At 39.0% G+C, this 16,575-nt stretch overlaps 1 protein-coding gene across 1 annotated transcript in view; it reads left to right on the top strand.

The window, feature by feature from the left end:
• CTNNAL1 (catenin (cadherin-associated protein), alpha-like 1) overlaps nucleotides 1-16,575 on the top strand; it is a 61,025-nt gene that overhangs the window by 25,641 nt on the left and 18,809 nt on the right. The window contains exons 8-10 of the mRNA XM_011966374.1: nucleotides 3,160-3,318; nucleotides 5,511-5,603; nucleotides 10,402-10,552. Coding sequence (XP_011821764.1) covers nucleotides 3,160-3,318; nucleotides 5,511-5,603; nucleotides 10,402-10,552 — 403 coding nt within the window. The remainder of the gene's footprint in view (nucleotides 1-3,159; nucleotides 3,319-5,510; nucleotides 5,604-10,401; nucleotides 10,553-16,575) is intronic.

The following is a 16,575-nucleotide window of genomic DNA, read 5'->3' as shown; positions in this document are numbered from 1 at the left end:
AATATTCCTTTGGTTGAGAGAGTTTCCTTGTTCCCTGAATAAAAAGTTGGTCATCTCATGACTTATTTGTCCACTCTCAGGTTATTGAAAGTCCTATGGTCACTTTAAGTCAGGTGTTCACAAACTACAACTGGACCATTTTTGTCAGTAGAGTGTACGGGGACACAGTGCTGCCCGTGGACCTACTGTCTACTGTTTTCTCACTACAACCGCAGAGTTGAATAGTCGCAATAGGGCCTAAAATATTTACTCTCTGGCCCGTTACAGAAAAAGTTTGCCAATTCCTGCTTTAAGTCACAAAACATGATCTCAGTTGAAAACTTAGAATGTTCCCTCCAATATATTAATCAGTATTTAAATCTTCATTTAGTTGTAGGGCTTCTCCCCTGTTCCCTGTTTTCCCAGCTCCAATTAGATAGAGCTTTTGGGAAGATGTGGTCTCTTCTCCCTTTTTCACTTTCCTCACCCTCCATTACGTAGCTGTTGTTGATTTTTGTTAGGTTGTGGCATAGAGACAGAAGAGAGAAAGTTGAGAGGCAGAAGGTTTTTAGTGACCAGCACCCTTATCAAATGGCTTTGGGCTTGGTAGACATTTACAGCAGACTCTCACTCTCATGGATACTTTAGTGGTTCTTCAGAGGCTTTCCTGTCGCCCCCCACAACCCCCACCCCCTCCCCTCAACTCCTATATCCTATTGCTCCCTCCACTTTGAGGCATGCCTGGAGGAGGGAGTCACAGTGGGCACCCAGCAGCTCTCCAGACAGACCCTCCTCACACAGACCTCTCCTTTCCCTTAACTCTGCTTTCTTAATTCTTTTATTTTTGTTATTTTTTAAGATAGAGTCTCACTCTGTTGCCCAAGCTGGAGTGCAGTGGCGTGATCTTGGCTCACTGCCACCTCCACCTCAGGGGTTCAAGCGCGATTCTCATGCCTCAGCCTCCTGAGTAGCTGGGATTACAGATGCAAGCCACCATACCCAGCTAATTTTTGTATTTTTAGTAGAGATGGGGTTTCACCATGTTGGCCAGGCTGGTCTCAAACTCCTGACCTCAAGGGATCCACCCGCCTTGGCCTCCCAAAGTGAGCCACTGCACCCGGGCTTAGTTCTTTTATATTCTTGAAGATGGTCAAGGGCTCAAGACAATGAAATTAGAATTTTAAAAACATTTTCTTATTTTTGAGATAGGGTCTCACTTTCTTGCCCAGACAATGGTGCGAACATGGCTCACTGCAGCCTTGACCTTCTGGTCTCAAGTGATCCTCCTGCCTCATCCTCCCATGTAGCTGGGCCACAGGTGCATGCCACCATGTCTGGCTAATTTTTTGTAGAGACCGAGTCTCACTATTATAAACTCAGGCTGGTCTTGAACTCCTGGGCTCAAGCAGTGTTTCCACCTTGGCCTCCCAAAGTGCTGGGATTACAGGTGTAAGCCATCATGCCTGGCTGAAATTGGTTTTTGGATGTTTCTTATATAAATTGTACACATGGTGATCTGTTTCACATCTTACTTGGTGCTGATATGTCTATTGAAATCATTTAAACATTCTGTTAAATATAGAAAGACATGGGTTTCTATGCTTTATAATAAAGCCTGCTGCCCTTGACACAAGGAAAAAACAAAATAAAACAAAAAGGAAAGAAAAAACCCTACCCATTTTATTCCAGACTATTCAGTTTTAACTAAAGTATTGTTAAAATCCTGACTATCAGTAGAACATGGTCTACTGGTGATAGACTGAGTGGCTTTCCATAGGCTTCATTTTCGTTACCTCTTATATGGGTATATCCATGTCAACCTCATAGAATTCTTGTAAGGATTAAGGGAGATAATGTATATAAGGTTGCTGTCAGGACGTGGCATAGAGCAGGAACTTTGCGTTTGTCCTGCCTCCCTCTCTTACACGTGAGAAGAGTTACGTGACCTTGGCAGGATACAGTCTCTGTGGAGCTGTTTCTTAGTCTGTGAAATAAATGACTGGCATTAGATATTCTCTAAGGTCCTGCTGGCAAAGCAAAATCTTTTTAAGTTCTTATGTGGCATTTAGTTTCCTAAGGAAAGTGAATTTTAGTTTCTTTGTTCTAACTGTAATTATTCTCACTTAGTTGCATGAATGTAGAGACTATCCTATTGTTAATTTTGGAGACAATCCTCTAATTTGAATTGAGATTGGATTACTTCCAGGGAAAAAGAAGTCACTTCATTCAGATAGATTTAATTCAAAGTCAGATTTTTCTGAGAACAATGTTATTAAAAATGATCTATTTTTGGACAACCCCAAAATAACCTGTCATGTCATTAAAAAAAAAAAAGGGGCAAGATAAGAAGAAAAGATTTTGGAGTAATAGTGTCCAAAGATATCCAGTAAGAGTGAGCCATGCATTCCACCCAAAGTCAATAAAACCACGGGGTTTGTGTCACCCTTTAATCTGTTGTTTTTCCTGGGATCCAGTTTGTTCGTAGAGGTAGAGAGTAAAGATCTGGATCGCAACTATAGACAGATTCTGACCTCCCTGAGAGCAGGGGTTGTGTTCTACTTGTCATGTATGCCCAGCCTCTAGTACAGTGCTACAGTGCTTGCCATGATACAGGTTTTTAATAAATTTTGTTAAATACCTAATTGACTGAATCTCACATTGGTACTTTTTCAGAAGTATGCTAAAGAACTTATTAATGATCACAAAATGCCAATTTTCTTAGTACTCTAAATATTGCACTCTTAATACTCTTAGTGCTGTTTCATTCCTCACCAACTTTAAGACTAGCAGAAGCATTTTTCACCTAAGGGAGAAGCTACATGGGAAAGAACTGGTTGATAACAGAATGGAAAAGAGACAAGATTACTCAGCGAATAACCAGTTCATCTTTTAGAAACAGCATTAGCACTAGCACCAGGGGGTTAAAGGATGAATTAGATATCACTCCTGCCCTTGAGAGAAACTGTAAGCTCACCAGTGCTACACAACTCCTACTGTTACAGGGAACTTTACACCCTCCCCTCAGTGGAACCCATGGAACTGCTTTGCGGCTTCTCTTTATCAATAGTTTTAAAGTGCTGATGTGGTGCTTGGTCACAAAATGTTATTGTTTGTTTTCTTTCCTTCATCACCCTTCTCCTTCTCCAACCCCCACTCCCCCACCCACACACACATCTGCAGCTTCATAGTACAGCGACACAGCTGGCAGCAGATCTATTAAAATACCATGCTGATCATGTGGTTCTAAAAGCATTAAAACTTACTGGAGTAGAAGGAAATTTAGAAGCTTTGGCTGAATATGCCTGTAAACTCTCTGAACAGAAAGAGCAGCTTGTTGAGGTGAGTAAACAAGGTGCTAAAGAAATTGTAGTTTAATAATGGCTTTATTAAACTATGTGGGAATGTTAACACAAATACACTTTTGGGTTAATTTATCTGAGCATTTTCTCTCTCCTTTGGAATCTTAAAAGCATAGCATGTATCTGTTCTGTTCCTGCAATGGTCTGGTCTCTAAAACAAAACAAAAAAAGTGCTAAGACCCACAAAGAACTTCTTAATCTTCTTTTCCTTATCCTCTCAGAGAAGTTAGACCTTGGAGTAGAGCCATGGAGGTATGTTGTATGACCTTGTTTCTGTTCGAATCTGTCAGGGTCTCAGCAGGGAGGAGATGGCACACTCAAATTAGGATAATTTGAAGAGAGTTTAATAAAGAAGCTATTTACAATTGCATAGACAGGGCATGGGGGAAACATACATGAGAGAGCAGTAATTGGGGCGAGTGGTAGCAAGGCTGGTACCACCCCAGGCCCACATTAACAGGGGAATGTGGAATGTGGAAGCCTTTCAGAGAACTGCCTTGAGAGCTTTGTGATTTTAGGACTAGGCCCAGAGACAGTCCAAGGCGACCCTCCTGGGAGGAGCATGGGAGTCCAGGGGCGTGGGAGTCAAAGCCCATTCTCTCCTTGGTTCTGTTCATCTGTGGATGGGGCTTCCCACTGGATATCCCATTAGGATAATCCCAATTATCCAAACATAGGTGTAGACAATATAGGTCAGTCTCCCAGGGCAAACGGCAGATGTGAGAAGGGAGGAGAGCAGTTAAGGAGGGACAACGAGAAGACATCTGACACACAATTCCAAATCTTAGTTATGAGTTACTGATGCTTCACCTGACACTTGTGTTATAATTCCAGTTAGGCTTATTAATTGATATTCTGAGCCTTCTGCCTATTGAAAATGCCAGATATCTACTAGGAAAAAAAACCCAACTGTATTAGTCTATTCTCACTCTGCTGATAAAGACATACTCAAGACTGGATAATTTATAAAAAAAAAAAAAAAAAAAAAAGGGGGCGGTTTAATGAACTCACAGTTCCACATGGCAGAGGAGGCCTCATAATCAAAGCAGAAGGCAAAGGAGGAGCAAAGGCACATCTTCCATGGCAGCAGGCAAGAGAGTATGTACAGGGGAATTCCCATTTATAAAACCATCAGATCCTGTGAGACTTATTCACTATCACTAGAACAATATGGAGGAAACTGCCCCCGTGATTCAGTTACTTCCACCTGGTCCCGCCCTTGACATGTGGGGATTATTACCAATTCAAGGTGAGATTTGGGTGGGGACACAGCCAAACCATATCACCAACCAAACAAAAAACTGAACCCATGTATAGCTTATATGTATGAGGTAATTGCTAGCCAACATGTATATAAACGCACAGATATGAACCATTTGGCGATCTTCACATAATCTAACATACCCTGCTCACCAAATCTCAAAGACTAATGGTTAAAAGGAACCTTTAGACGAATTGAACTGCCTTCCTCTCCTTTACTTGTTTACGTGGAAGCCTAAAAACTTCTGGGAGAACATTCTTAAAATGACTATAGATATAGCTTCTTCATTTAATAAATTTGATGCTGCTGTGTTTATAAACCAAATATTATAACTATAGGGAAATTGCTTATTTTAGGAATCCTGCAGCGAATCTTTTTAACATTGAAAAAAAAATGTTCTCTGATTTTCTGTTTTAAGCATCAAGATTTTCAGTAATTTCCTCTGATATGGGGTCTCTCCTTATTATACCAGTCTGCCTAATCCAATGTTAGCTCCATTGGAAGATGGTGTTGATAGAACGTGTAGCTTGTAGCAACTCTGACATAGTTTAGCTATGAGACCTTGAGACCTTAAGTTACTTCTCTGAGCGAAATTTCTCTATATATAAAATATGTGGGCACTACTAGGTCCTTCCAAAGGTTCCTTATGTTTCTAATATTCTGCAACCACCTTGCTATGATTGGATAGGAAGTAGAAACAGTGTTATACCTTTATTGGTATCTACTTTGTTCCCGGAGAATCTATTGGTGACCAATATAATATTATAATAATCTTCTCAGTAGTGTTTAAGTTTATTTTAATAGGTTTTAAGAAATTTTATTTGTAAAATTTTCTTTTTAATTATAAAATGATACTATGTATTGTGGAGGATGAGGATGTGAAAGTTAACTGTAGATATGTTTTCTTGTAGACCTGTCGATTGTTACGACACATATCTGGGACAGAACCTATGGAAATAACCTGTATACATGCAGAGGAGACATTTCAGGTGACTGGCCAACAGGTATGATAATAGCAGATTGCTCCTTCTGTATTGTGTCCTATCTGAGTGTTGTAACAAATTGTGTGGATGGAAGCGATAAATGGTTCTTCGTAACTAAAGTCCAAATCTATGTAGAGAAAGAAAGATAATGGAATTTCTGTTGGTAGTGTGCCAGAACATGGCTAACCTTCCATTGGAGCTGGTTATCTGCCATATTGGAGACTGGTTCATTTAACTAATACTCTAGTTTATATCTATTTTAAAGGAAGCTGTTTACAATGTACTTATTATAACATGTTTGGAGATTAAGTTATCATGACATAAGAAGCCATATGTTATGTAATATTCACATTTCAACCTAATATTCAAATACGTTTCATGGTAATAATTAGGACATGAGACTAAGACACAAACAAAACAATGTTATGATATTACTTATAAGATTTAATTGGGACCAGGCATGGTGGCTAACACCTGTAACCCAGCACTTTGCGAGGCTGATGTAGGAGGATCACTTGAGTACAGGAGTTTGAGACTACCCTGTGTCACACAGCAAGACCCTGTCTCTGCAAAAAATAAAAATTACGCATGTGCAGTGGTGCATACCTGTAGTCGTAGCTACTCAGGAGGCTGAGGCAGGGGGATAGCTTGAGTCCAGGAGTTTGAAGCTGTAGTGAGCTATGATTGTGTCACTGTACACCAGGCTGGGTGACAGAGCAAGTGTCCATATCTGGGGGGAAAAAAAAGATCCAATCAGAAGCAAAATAACTATCTTAAATTAGGCAAATAGTACATTATAGTGTTAAAATAATAATTATGATAACCAGAATTAGCAACCACTGAAAGAATGTTCTGTTCAATGTTAAATGAAAAAAGTAGGGTACAGATTTGTATGTATACAAATTATTTCCATAATTTCATATGTGTAGAAATGTATATACATATGAAAATACCTATATGACAATATCCTTGTGTAGCTAGGGTTTTTTTTCTGGATTTTCTATAGTAGAGGTAACATTTGTCCCTATAATCCTCAAAAGGTTTTTTAAAACTGATCATCTCATTTAATACTGTTCCTGTCAAATTAATCTAAGGAAAGTGTTTAAAGACAGAGCTTCCTCCTTTTTTTTTTTTTTTTTTGTTTTTTTTTTTGAGACGGAGTCTCGCTCTGTCGCCCAGGCTGGAGTGCAGTGGCGCGATTTCGGCTCACTGCAGCCTCTGCCTCCCAGGTTCAAGCGATTCTCCAGCCTCAGCCTCCTAAGTAGCTGGTATTACAGGCATTTGCCACCACACCTGGCTAATTTTTTTATTTTTAGTAGAGACAAGGTTTCACTGTGTTGGTCAGGTTGGTCTCAAACCCCTGACCTTGTGATCCCCCCACCTCAGCCTCCCAAAGTGCTGGGATTACAAGCGTGAGCCACCGTGCCCAGCTGTTTCCTTCTTTTTTAGAGTCTAAGCTGTAAAATAAAGTTTTGCAGTTGTTCTTTTATTTATATTTTAATTTATATTTTATTTATATCCGTTTATTTACTGTCAGCCAAAAGGATTCCTCCTAACTTGCAATATTGGGCAGTAGAGGTTGAGTCCCTGGATCTTTGATTTATAGCTGAGAACAGTGCAAGTGACCTAGACTCAATGATGGCATGTGCCCTCTAGGAGAATCATGTTGGATGTTGGAGGGATGATCTCATGCTCTCCTGTAGAGAACAGTGTCAAAGGCTTATCATGAAAGCAGGAATTATATGAATGAACCTCCACAATGATTATCTGCTGAACACTTTATTACAACCAGGGGACATGTTTGCTGGGAGAAACTGTGTCTTCAATATTGGTATGAGAGTCACTCTTCTTGCCTTGGCTGCGAATGTATTCCAATAGAACTGGAGGGCTTGACTCTCCTGCCATATGCAATCAGTTGTTGCTCCTATCCTGAGGCCCTGCTTGCCATCTGGTTGCAATTTTTGGTTTATTGTTTCTATTGCAGCAGAGATATTAGGAATAGTCATATTTTCTTCCCCAGGATAGTGGCAGAGCATGTTGTTAATAACGTGTATAACTTGAGAAGCTTTTTCTGTTCCCAAAGCCTCAGCTTCCACTCCTAGTCTTTGCCATCTGCCTCACAAAAGGATAATTTAAGGACATTGAGCATGCCTCTGGGGTAATTTATTTCTGGATATCTCTGCTTTGGCAATGTTATTTTTATACTTCCTTTAAAATGTTAGACATACCGAGGGAACAACTGAACAGTTTGTACACTAGTTGAGAGGAGAGCAATGCCGAAATCTAGCCCCTGTAGTCCATGGCAAGTTATGTGCCTGCTTTCCCTGAAGAGGGGAACCTTGTTCTTGTAACACTGCCATCTGTTTGGCAAGTGCTGTGCCTTTGACACTATGCCCACCCCAGAGGGAGGAGCACCTAGTTGTAATTCATTCAAAGGAACCAACTATTAATATATTAGCTAACATGGCCCTGATCATATTAATCTTCTATAAGTTCTCCAATGACTTTCTCACTCAGAAGAAAATTTTACCATCTATGCTTATCCATTACATGGCCACTGGCCACCTTCCTTTTGCTGATGTCAGTCTGTTCCTCTGGCTTACTTGCTATTCCTCGAACACTCCAGAAATGTTTCTGCCTCATCCCAAATGACTGCTCCTCGATTTCCCTGTAGCTCCCTTACCTTTTCAGTGACCCTCTAACTTAAAATACTGTGACCACCCAAAGCCCTCCATCATTCTCACCCTTTATTTTGATACATATTTTTTATTCCCTTCTAAAATATTTTATAATTTATTTTAATTGTGTCTCTCCCCACTGCTTGTTATAAGGTGAGTCCCATGAAGCCAGGGACATTTATCTGTTTCATTCACAGCTGTTTCCCCAGCACCTGGAATGTGGACACAGTGCCTACCAGTATGTAGTAGGTGAATGAATAGTCGTGTTAGTTGTATACATATGTGTGTGTGAATAATCTTATATAATAAACTCCATGGAACAGCAACATCACTTCTTAGTAATGGGCATCTCTATCACATTGTCCTGTTAATTTCCCTCATAGCACTTATCATAATTTAGAATATTTTAATTGTGTGCTTGTTTATTGTTCCAAATCCCCACTAGAGTATAAGCTTCATAATAGAGGGCTTTTATCTTCTTTTTTATCACCTTATCCCCAGCACCTAGTATTATTTTTACACATAGTGGATTCTCTAAAATACTACTTACTGGATGAGTGTTTGATATAATATCCCCAGTCTGTGAAACAAGAAGGTAGAAAGAATCAAGGACTGTTGTCATGAATAGAAGGTGAAGTGGTAGAAGGATCTGCTGTGAATATATCAAGACTGAACTCTGAATTCCTAGCTCCTGGATCTTTGTGTGTGTGTGTGTTTTATTTAATGGGCCATCAGGAGATTTCAGTAGGTTGGTCTGGTCGATGGCTTCTATTTTGAGGTAGAAGCTAAAGTTTAATTTCTATTGAATGTCAGGTCAGGAGGTGTTTGAAGACTCAACCCAGCCATCTATTTTCTGCCTACATTACAGTTAGCATCCATCAAGTCCTTTGTGTTAGAGAGTGATTATTATATTAAAGATAAAATGTTAATTGATTCATTAATTCATTCATGTAGTAGCTAACACTAAATAAAACCCCAAATGCCAAAATCTCAGGCTTAATATAATAGCAGTTTATTTCTCACTTGTATTAAGTCCTGATTAATGGTATGTCTTTTTCCCTTTTGGCAATCTGGTCTCCTTTCATTTTGTGCCTCGTTAGCCCTTAGGACCTCAGAGTCCCTACTGGATCCTGTGCACTGAACCATCAGATGTGGAAGGGAGAGAGCACTGAGGGGCATGAGGGAGGTTTGGATCAGTTATGATGGAAGTGGTGACCCACATTCAAGTGAGGACGGAACTCAGTCTCTTGGCCTTACGTCTCTACTAGGGAGGCTGGGAAATGTAATCTTCCTGTGTATCCAGAGGGAAGACAAACAGATTTTGATGAAAACATAGCAGTCTCTGCAACAATTCATTTATTTATTCAACACATTTATTCAGCCCATGTGGTGGTACGTAAAAGTACCAGGATGATTTCTGCCCTCTTTACAAGTGTTTTGTGAGAGGCAGTGTGATGTGATGGAAAGAGCCTGAACTTGAATCAGGTAGATCTGTGTTTAGATATCAACTCTGTATATACTTGTAATAGGATCTGGCACAAGTTACTGGGTATCTCTGAGCTTCAACTTTTCCAGCTGAAAGATGGGAACAATGCTTATTTGGGAAAAGTAGTATTTTATTTGTATATTTTGGGTGATTTTAATGTATTAATATATCTCAAACACAAACACAGTATCTCAAGCATGTATCTACCAACTACTTATGGGTGTATATATATGTTACTTATTATTATCACTACCTTTCCTGCTACTACCACTGCTGCTACCACCACCACTATTACTGCTACCTTTGCTACTCTGTATACAGTACACTTTTTATGGTCTGAGTATAACTCTTTGAATTATTCTATGGGAACAACTTTGTTCAAACAGTTTTACTTGAATGAAGAGAATTGCTCCCTGAATGCAGGTTTGTATATAATAATGCATACTATTTATCTGCAGGTCAGATTATAAGATACAGCAAATTTTGTCCTACTGTGTGTCTTCATATTGCCCAACATGGAGCTTGTGTATGGAAATTACTTCATAGTTGTTTATTGAGTTGAATTGAACAGCAGATTTACTTACCTTTGGTCTCCAAAGTTATTCTGAGGGCTAAGATTTTGAAATTCACACAGGTGTGTATTGTGTTTCTTTAGATAATTTCTGCTGCTGAAACATTGACATTGCATCCATCTAGTAAAATTGCTAAAGAAAACCTAGATGTGTTTTGTGAAGCTTGGGAATCCCAAATTAGTGACATGTCAACACTGCTAAGAGAAATCAGTGATGTGTTTGAAGGAAGACGAGGTGAGAAACTATCCACATAACGAAATGTGTTATTATTTTAATGTTGTTAGTTTTTTAATGCCAAACCTCAACTGCAAATGAATTATTGTTGTAACCCTGCTGGGTTATTTTTGTAGTAAAATATTGTTCACAAAAAAATTACAAAAATATTATTTTATCCTCCTTTATTTTAGTAGCCAAGCAGTAAAGTTTGTTGTACAACAGTGTAGTAGGGCAGGTGTGGTGGCTCACGCTTGTAATCCCAGTGCTTTGGGAGGCCGAGGCAGGTGGATCATTTTGAAGTCAGGAGTTCGAGACCAGCCTGGCTAACATGGTGAAACCCTGTCTCTACTAAAAATACAAAAATAAGCCGAATGTGTTGATGTGTGCCTGTAATCCCAGCTACTACAGCTGAGACATGAGAATCACTTGAACCCGGGAGGCGGAAGTTGCAGTGAGCTGAGATGGCGCCACTGTACTCCAGCCTGGGTGGCAGAGCAAGACTCTGTCTCAAAAACAAGACAAAACAAAACAAAAACAGCATAGTAGATCTCTGAATTAATATTAACATTCTAGTTTTCCTGTTGAAATTGTCATTTACTTCTTCTAAATTGTTGTTTAGTTATAATACAACAGCTCTTTTATAATGCAGTAATTCTCTGTTTTAATTCTAATAACTTAATAATGAAATGAATGTAGTTATTTGATTTTTGAATTGCTTTCCTTCCACTTGGATGGAATCTCTTTCCTTGATGACTACATAATCTTGGAATATTGCCTGTGGTGGGTAAGTTCATTGGTATTTCTACAACATGTAGAATAGCGCCATACAATGTATAGGAAGGCATCATTTTTATTCTTTATTTTAATATTGAGTAGAAGTTTTGTTTATTTCCCATTGTACTGTGTGTCCTGTTATTTATGTTTACATGTTTATATTTTTTCTCTTCAAATGGCTTCTGTAGTGTCAAAGCTTGCTTATTTTTTTAAATAAAATGTCATTTAAAGTTATTATATCAAATTACATATTTTTTACTGAGTATGCCCATTTAAACATTTCATATTTTAAAAATACTCATTTAGGATAAATGTTAATTTGCTTAAAAATCAGGGCATAATAGAATTATAGCTGTAACATTTGGAAAGTATGATAAATGTTTACCATGCTTCCATATTTAAAAATTTCTGTAATAGTCAAATGGCATATGATTTTGATGCTTTGTAACATATTTATAGTTACATAGATTTTTATATGAGCCAAATTTCAGATATTAAAAGGTAAATGATATAATTGATCCACCTTTAAAAGGAAGAGTGGTCACTTAGCCTTAGGGACTGTTGGGAAATGAAGAGAAGTGGCTTGCTGTGGTGATAAGATACCTGGTGTGGGTTATCCTGGAGTATCTGTAAGGCCCAGCTCTTTCTCAAACTGGTGTTAGGCTGTTCCCTGCTCCCAGCCCAAGTGTCCTTGGCTCAATAATGAAAGTCTTAGATTGAGTGATCTCAGTGACCTGTCAGCTCTAAAAGTCTTTTGTGAGCACTACCTGAAGTTAGTGTGCTTTCGACTTCTGGGCATAGAATATACCCTGCACTGTGTCTTTATCCTGCCTGGCTCTCTTTAAAGGCCAGAGGAATATTGTCTTCTGGCTTTATCAGTTGTCATCAGCTCATGAAAATAGGGAGGCTGAAGGAGTACCACAGAATGGCTATTTTTCTGGCATGTGATTGACTCTGCGTACTTGTAAACGTGTTCCACGTGCACTGTGAGAAGCTTTACTAATAGCTGCAGCCATTCTGAAAAGAATATGGCATCAAGCCTGGCCAGCTGCTTCTCCTCTTTACCAGAATGCCATTAAGCGTAGTACAGGTTTCTCCTATACTGTTTTCAGTGCTGAATAGGTTTTTGTTTTCATTCATGTAAACATGGGCTATGGCTGACTTTTCACTACTTGTACTTCTTCCGTGTCCCTAGGCCAGTGAGTTCATCATCATCTGAAACGGACATGGTTCTAGTCTTCTTGACCAAGGGCCTGAGCCCCCTTCCTCTTTGTGTTTAAGATCCTCAGTTTCTCAACCAGGCTGTTAGACCAACATTTTGGTCTATCTTTTATCTTTTATTTCCTTAAGAAGAGGAGTTATAACAGCCTTTTCCCCCCTCTCAAGAAAGATAGCAGTCATTTAACAGTTATTCTCTGCCTTAATCCCAGGCGATGTTCTGAGTAGCAACTACAGTAGCAATTAAAAGTTGATAAGCTTGGCAAGGGGGTTTTCTTTCTATAAATACAAGTAATTTTTTTCACTTAAAACAGAAAACAAACCCAAGTTGCATTTTCCATCAAGAGGTCTCTTCCTTCCTCTGAGATCTGAGTGCTAATCTCATGTTAGGGATAGAATTGGGTAGAAGTTGAAATCCAGGTTCTGAAGTGGACAGCCTAGGTTCCAATCCTGCCTCTGCTACTTCCTAACTTAATCTCTCTGTGCTTCAAGTTTTACATCTGCAAAATGAGGATAATGATGACAAAACTACCTAATATGGTAAGTGTGAAGATTAAATAAAATAAGTTAATTCACAGTAAATTCTCAATAAATGTTACCTCTATCAGCCTCAGCATCATGACCACTGTTACCTTGCAGTAAAACTAAATAGTTTATGAGAAAACATTAGGTCCGATTTCTCTTCCTTAACCTCAGTCTCTCCGACTTTCTGGCATCCCTCTCTCCCTATGTCCTTTCTCCTACTCTACTCTAGGGAGGACTAGCCTGTCTGGCCCCACCATAGAAAAATCTCTAGATCTGCAGAAGCAAAGGTAAACTCCTCGCTGCTTTGTACAAATGAAGCTCATCCCTTCTCCAATGGCGAATTGACACCCTCTGAAAGATTCCTCTCACCGGACATCTAATGCAACATTAATTCAGTGTCCTCCTTTTCTGTCTCCGACATTTGCCTTTCTTCTACCAAAGTTAGGCTCTTTAAAAAAAAATAGCTAGGGAAGTTTAAGGAAAAGTAAAAGCCACAGGCTACTAAGGTCTGTGTGGGTAACATTGTAACATGATCCTTCAGGGGTCTATGACTATTATAACCATAAAAATAACAGTAGCTGCCATCTATTGAGAATTTACTGGGTTCCAGGTACTTTCATAAGTACTGGATGTCCATTTTCTCATTTAATCCTCTCAGTAACCTGGAGACAGGTATTATTTCCACATATTATGTATGATGAAACTGAGGCTCAAAGTATCCCACAGTGAGTAAACTACAGGAGCTGGGACCCTTACTGAGGTTTGAATGATGCCAAAGATGAAATTTTATTAACTACCCATACTCCATTACTCAAGCAGTTAAACTCCACTCCAATCCTAAAGTTTTCTAACGAGAATGAACCAATTCTGTGAAAAATGCTCAGACTGCAGCTCTGAGTTCTGCTTTTTTCCCTCCCAAAGCTATTCCAGAAATGACTGAGAGATCCCAGGAAGTACAGAGCAAGGAACAAGTAATGACTGGATTCTTGTTTTGGTTGGCCCACTTATTGGCTGAGGCCGGCTAAATTACAGAAGAGATAAAACAATCTGTTAGTAATGGAATCCCGGGCACATTACCTGCCCTTTTGAGTTTGTTTCTTTATTTCAATGGACATAAATGAAATAATGTGTCATAGTGCTTGCACATCCTATACCTGTTTTCAGACTACATGAGCACTGTAGTTTCTTTTACTTTCAAGCTGGATATTATATAAATAATCTCTTCTTTAGGTTCAGTTAACTTATGTTCAAAAAATCAGCATTACCCAAACTTCCTAAGGATGGAACAGAAATTCCTTCTTATGTGGGAAACTCCTCAGCCTTTAGTCAATGGGACACCTATTGTTTCACTGGGAAAGTGCCTCTCTCTTCAGAAAGGGTTTATGTAGGGTTCATTGAGATGGAGTTGGTTGATTGTGTGTACTGCCTTTATTTGTCCTGATTTTTATCATGAACTTCATGAGCATAGCTTTTTCCTCAAAGAAGTCCAACTCTGGGTTAACCATTACTGACTGAACTGAGTCCAGTGCCACAGTGTTGTTCTTCCTGTTATGCATGGTTGGTGTGACAAACCTGCCCATTACCTTGCACCTGCCCACTACTTTCATACAAAGGTGTATTCTTCAGGTCCTGATTTATCTTCGCTGCTGTTATAACTCTTGTTATGACTATTGTTGAAAAGCCATTGCTGTATTCTAGCCACTTTAGTTCTGCTCTGCATAACTTGACTCCTGTGATTGGCAAACTACCAGACACACTTGTAAGTATCATTTAACCATCCAACTAAGTGGTAAACATCACGCTAAGCAATAAGAGGGAGGCATTAGTGTTCACATGCTAAAAGTTAGTCTGAGAGCTAGGTCATTGTTCACCTTAACCCCAGACACTTAAATTTCACACAAGGACCTCCTGGGATTATTTCAAGAAGGTAAAAATCAATACTTGTCTTCCTGTCTTCTGCTTTCATCCCATTCTGCCTTCTCACCCAAACCTCCAGAGAGGCCGTGGCCCTTGTGTTAGAAGGGACCAGACCTAAAAGACTCCACTTTTCCTTAGTGGTGAATATATGTCAGTTTAGAATTCGAGATTATTTTGAACAATAAATGTCAGAAAAAAGCCTTATCTCAGAGGTTGCAGTCTCTATCTCTCCTTTAAGGAAGCTGAATTCCCTTTGTTCTATTTGAATCATTTCAGAGTAAATATGACTACACTTCAGTTTATAGAGATGCAGCTCTAACTAAACTATGTAGGGCAGTTATGATCATGGATGGCGTACTTTCATAAACCACTTTTTTTTTTTTTTAAATCAAGGATCCTGCCAAGAATCTTAATTTGGTTTTCAGTTCTACTGAAATTTTCATTTTCTCATTTTCCTGGTAGCCCTATTTCATAGCCCTGCACTTACATTATCGTTTGGCAGATTGGATGCCACTTAAAATGGGGGCACAGGAAGATAAACATGTTCGTGGGTAAAGATGAATTTATTTGGGGATGGTAGGAGCCTGCAACAAGGGGGTCATCTGTCCAGAGAAGAGATGATGGCCTACACTAGGGTGATGATAGTCAAGATGAAGATAAGGGGACTAATTTAAGAAGAATTTAAAAACTAATATTGGTAGAGTTTATCGGTCAATTGAATATGGAGGTGAGGGAGAGGGAGGAGTTGGAGGATGATAGCTGGGTTTAGAATAGAATACTTCATTCCTGCTCCTGAGTTTAGCTGATAAGCTGCCTATCCTTTAGTGGTCAGGGATTAATTTTAAGTGGGTCTGGGGACGTTAATTTTTTAATTGATCATACTATATAGAGTGCCTCCAGAACTAAAGATAGCTAATTATAAGAAATGTGAATCAGGGATAATTTAGCACATTTTCAGTGAAATAATAAGTCTTTTCCATTCTTGGGGAATTAGCTTTATTTTGTAGATATACAGAAAGGCTCTACATATTATAACTGAGAACATTTCTCAATTAGGTTTTCATAAGAAATAATTGTAGTGCTCCCTTAAGATGAGAGGGCCTTTGAACTTAATTGCGAACTTAATTTATATGAAGGTATAAACTCAGAAGATGGCACAATTGTAGTGTTGACTAAACAGGATTTAGGGAGTATTAAACATACAACACCTCGTTGAGGACAGTGCTTTGAAGACGATTCTATATATCAAATCTGTACTAAGTATATTTTCTCCAAATAGTCCTGTTTTTCCAACTATTTTTAATGTTTATAATATGATAGAGTTTGTTTATGCTACTTCTTTGATATAACAGCTAAACATAATTTAGCCAGTTTATTTTTTTATTATTATTATATTTTAGAGACAGGATCTCACTTTGTCACCCAGGCTGGTGTGCAGTGGTGTGATCATAGCTCACTGCAGCCTCAAACTCCTGGGTTCAAGGGATCCTCCCACATATCTAGAACTATAGGTGCTGGCCACCATACCCGGATAATTTTTTTTTCCCCCCAGAGATGGGAGTCTCGCTGTGTTACCCAGGCTAGTCTTTTTTTTTTTTTTTTTTTTT

The sequence above is a fragment of the Mandrillus leucophaeus genome, unplaced genomic scaffold, assembly GCF_000951045.1.
Source record: "Mandrillus leucophaeus isolate KB7577 unplaced genomic scaffold, Mleu.le_1.0 Scaffold76, whole genome shotgun sequence".
In the NCBI taxonomy this organism is placed as follows: domain Eukaryota; kingdom Metazoa; phylum Chordata; class Mammalia; order Primates; family Cercopithecidae; genus Mandrillus; species Mandrillus leucophaeus.
Note: the sequence above shows the minus strand (reverse complement) of the source record. Positions and strands in the feature narration are given on the sequence as shown.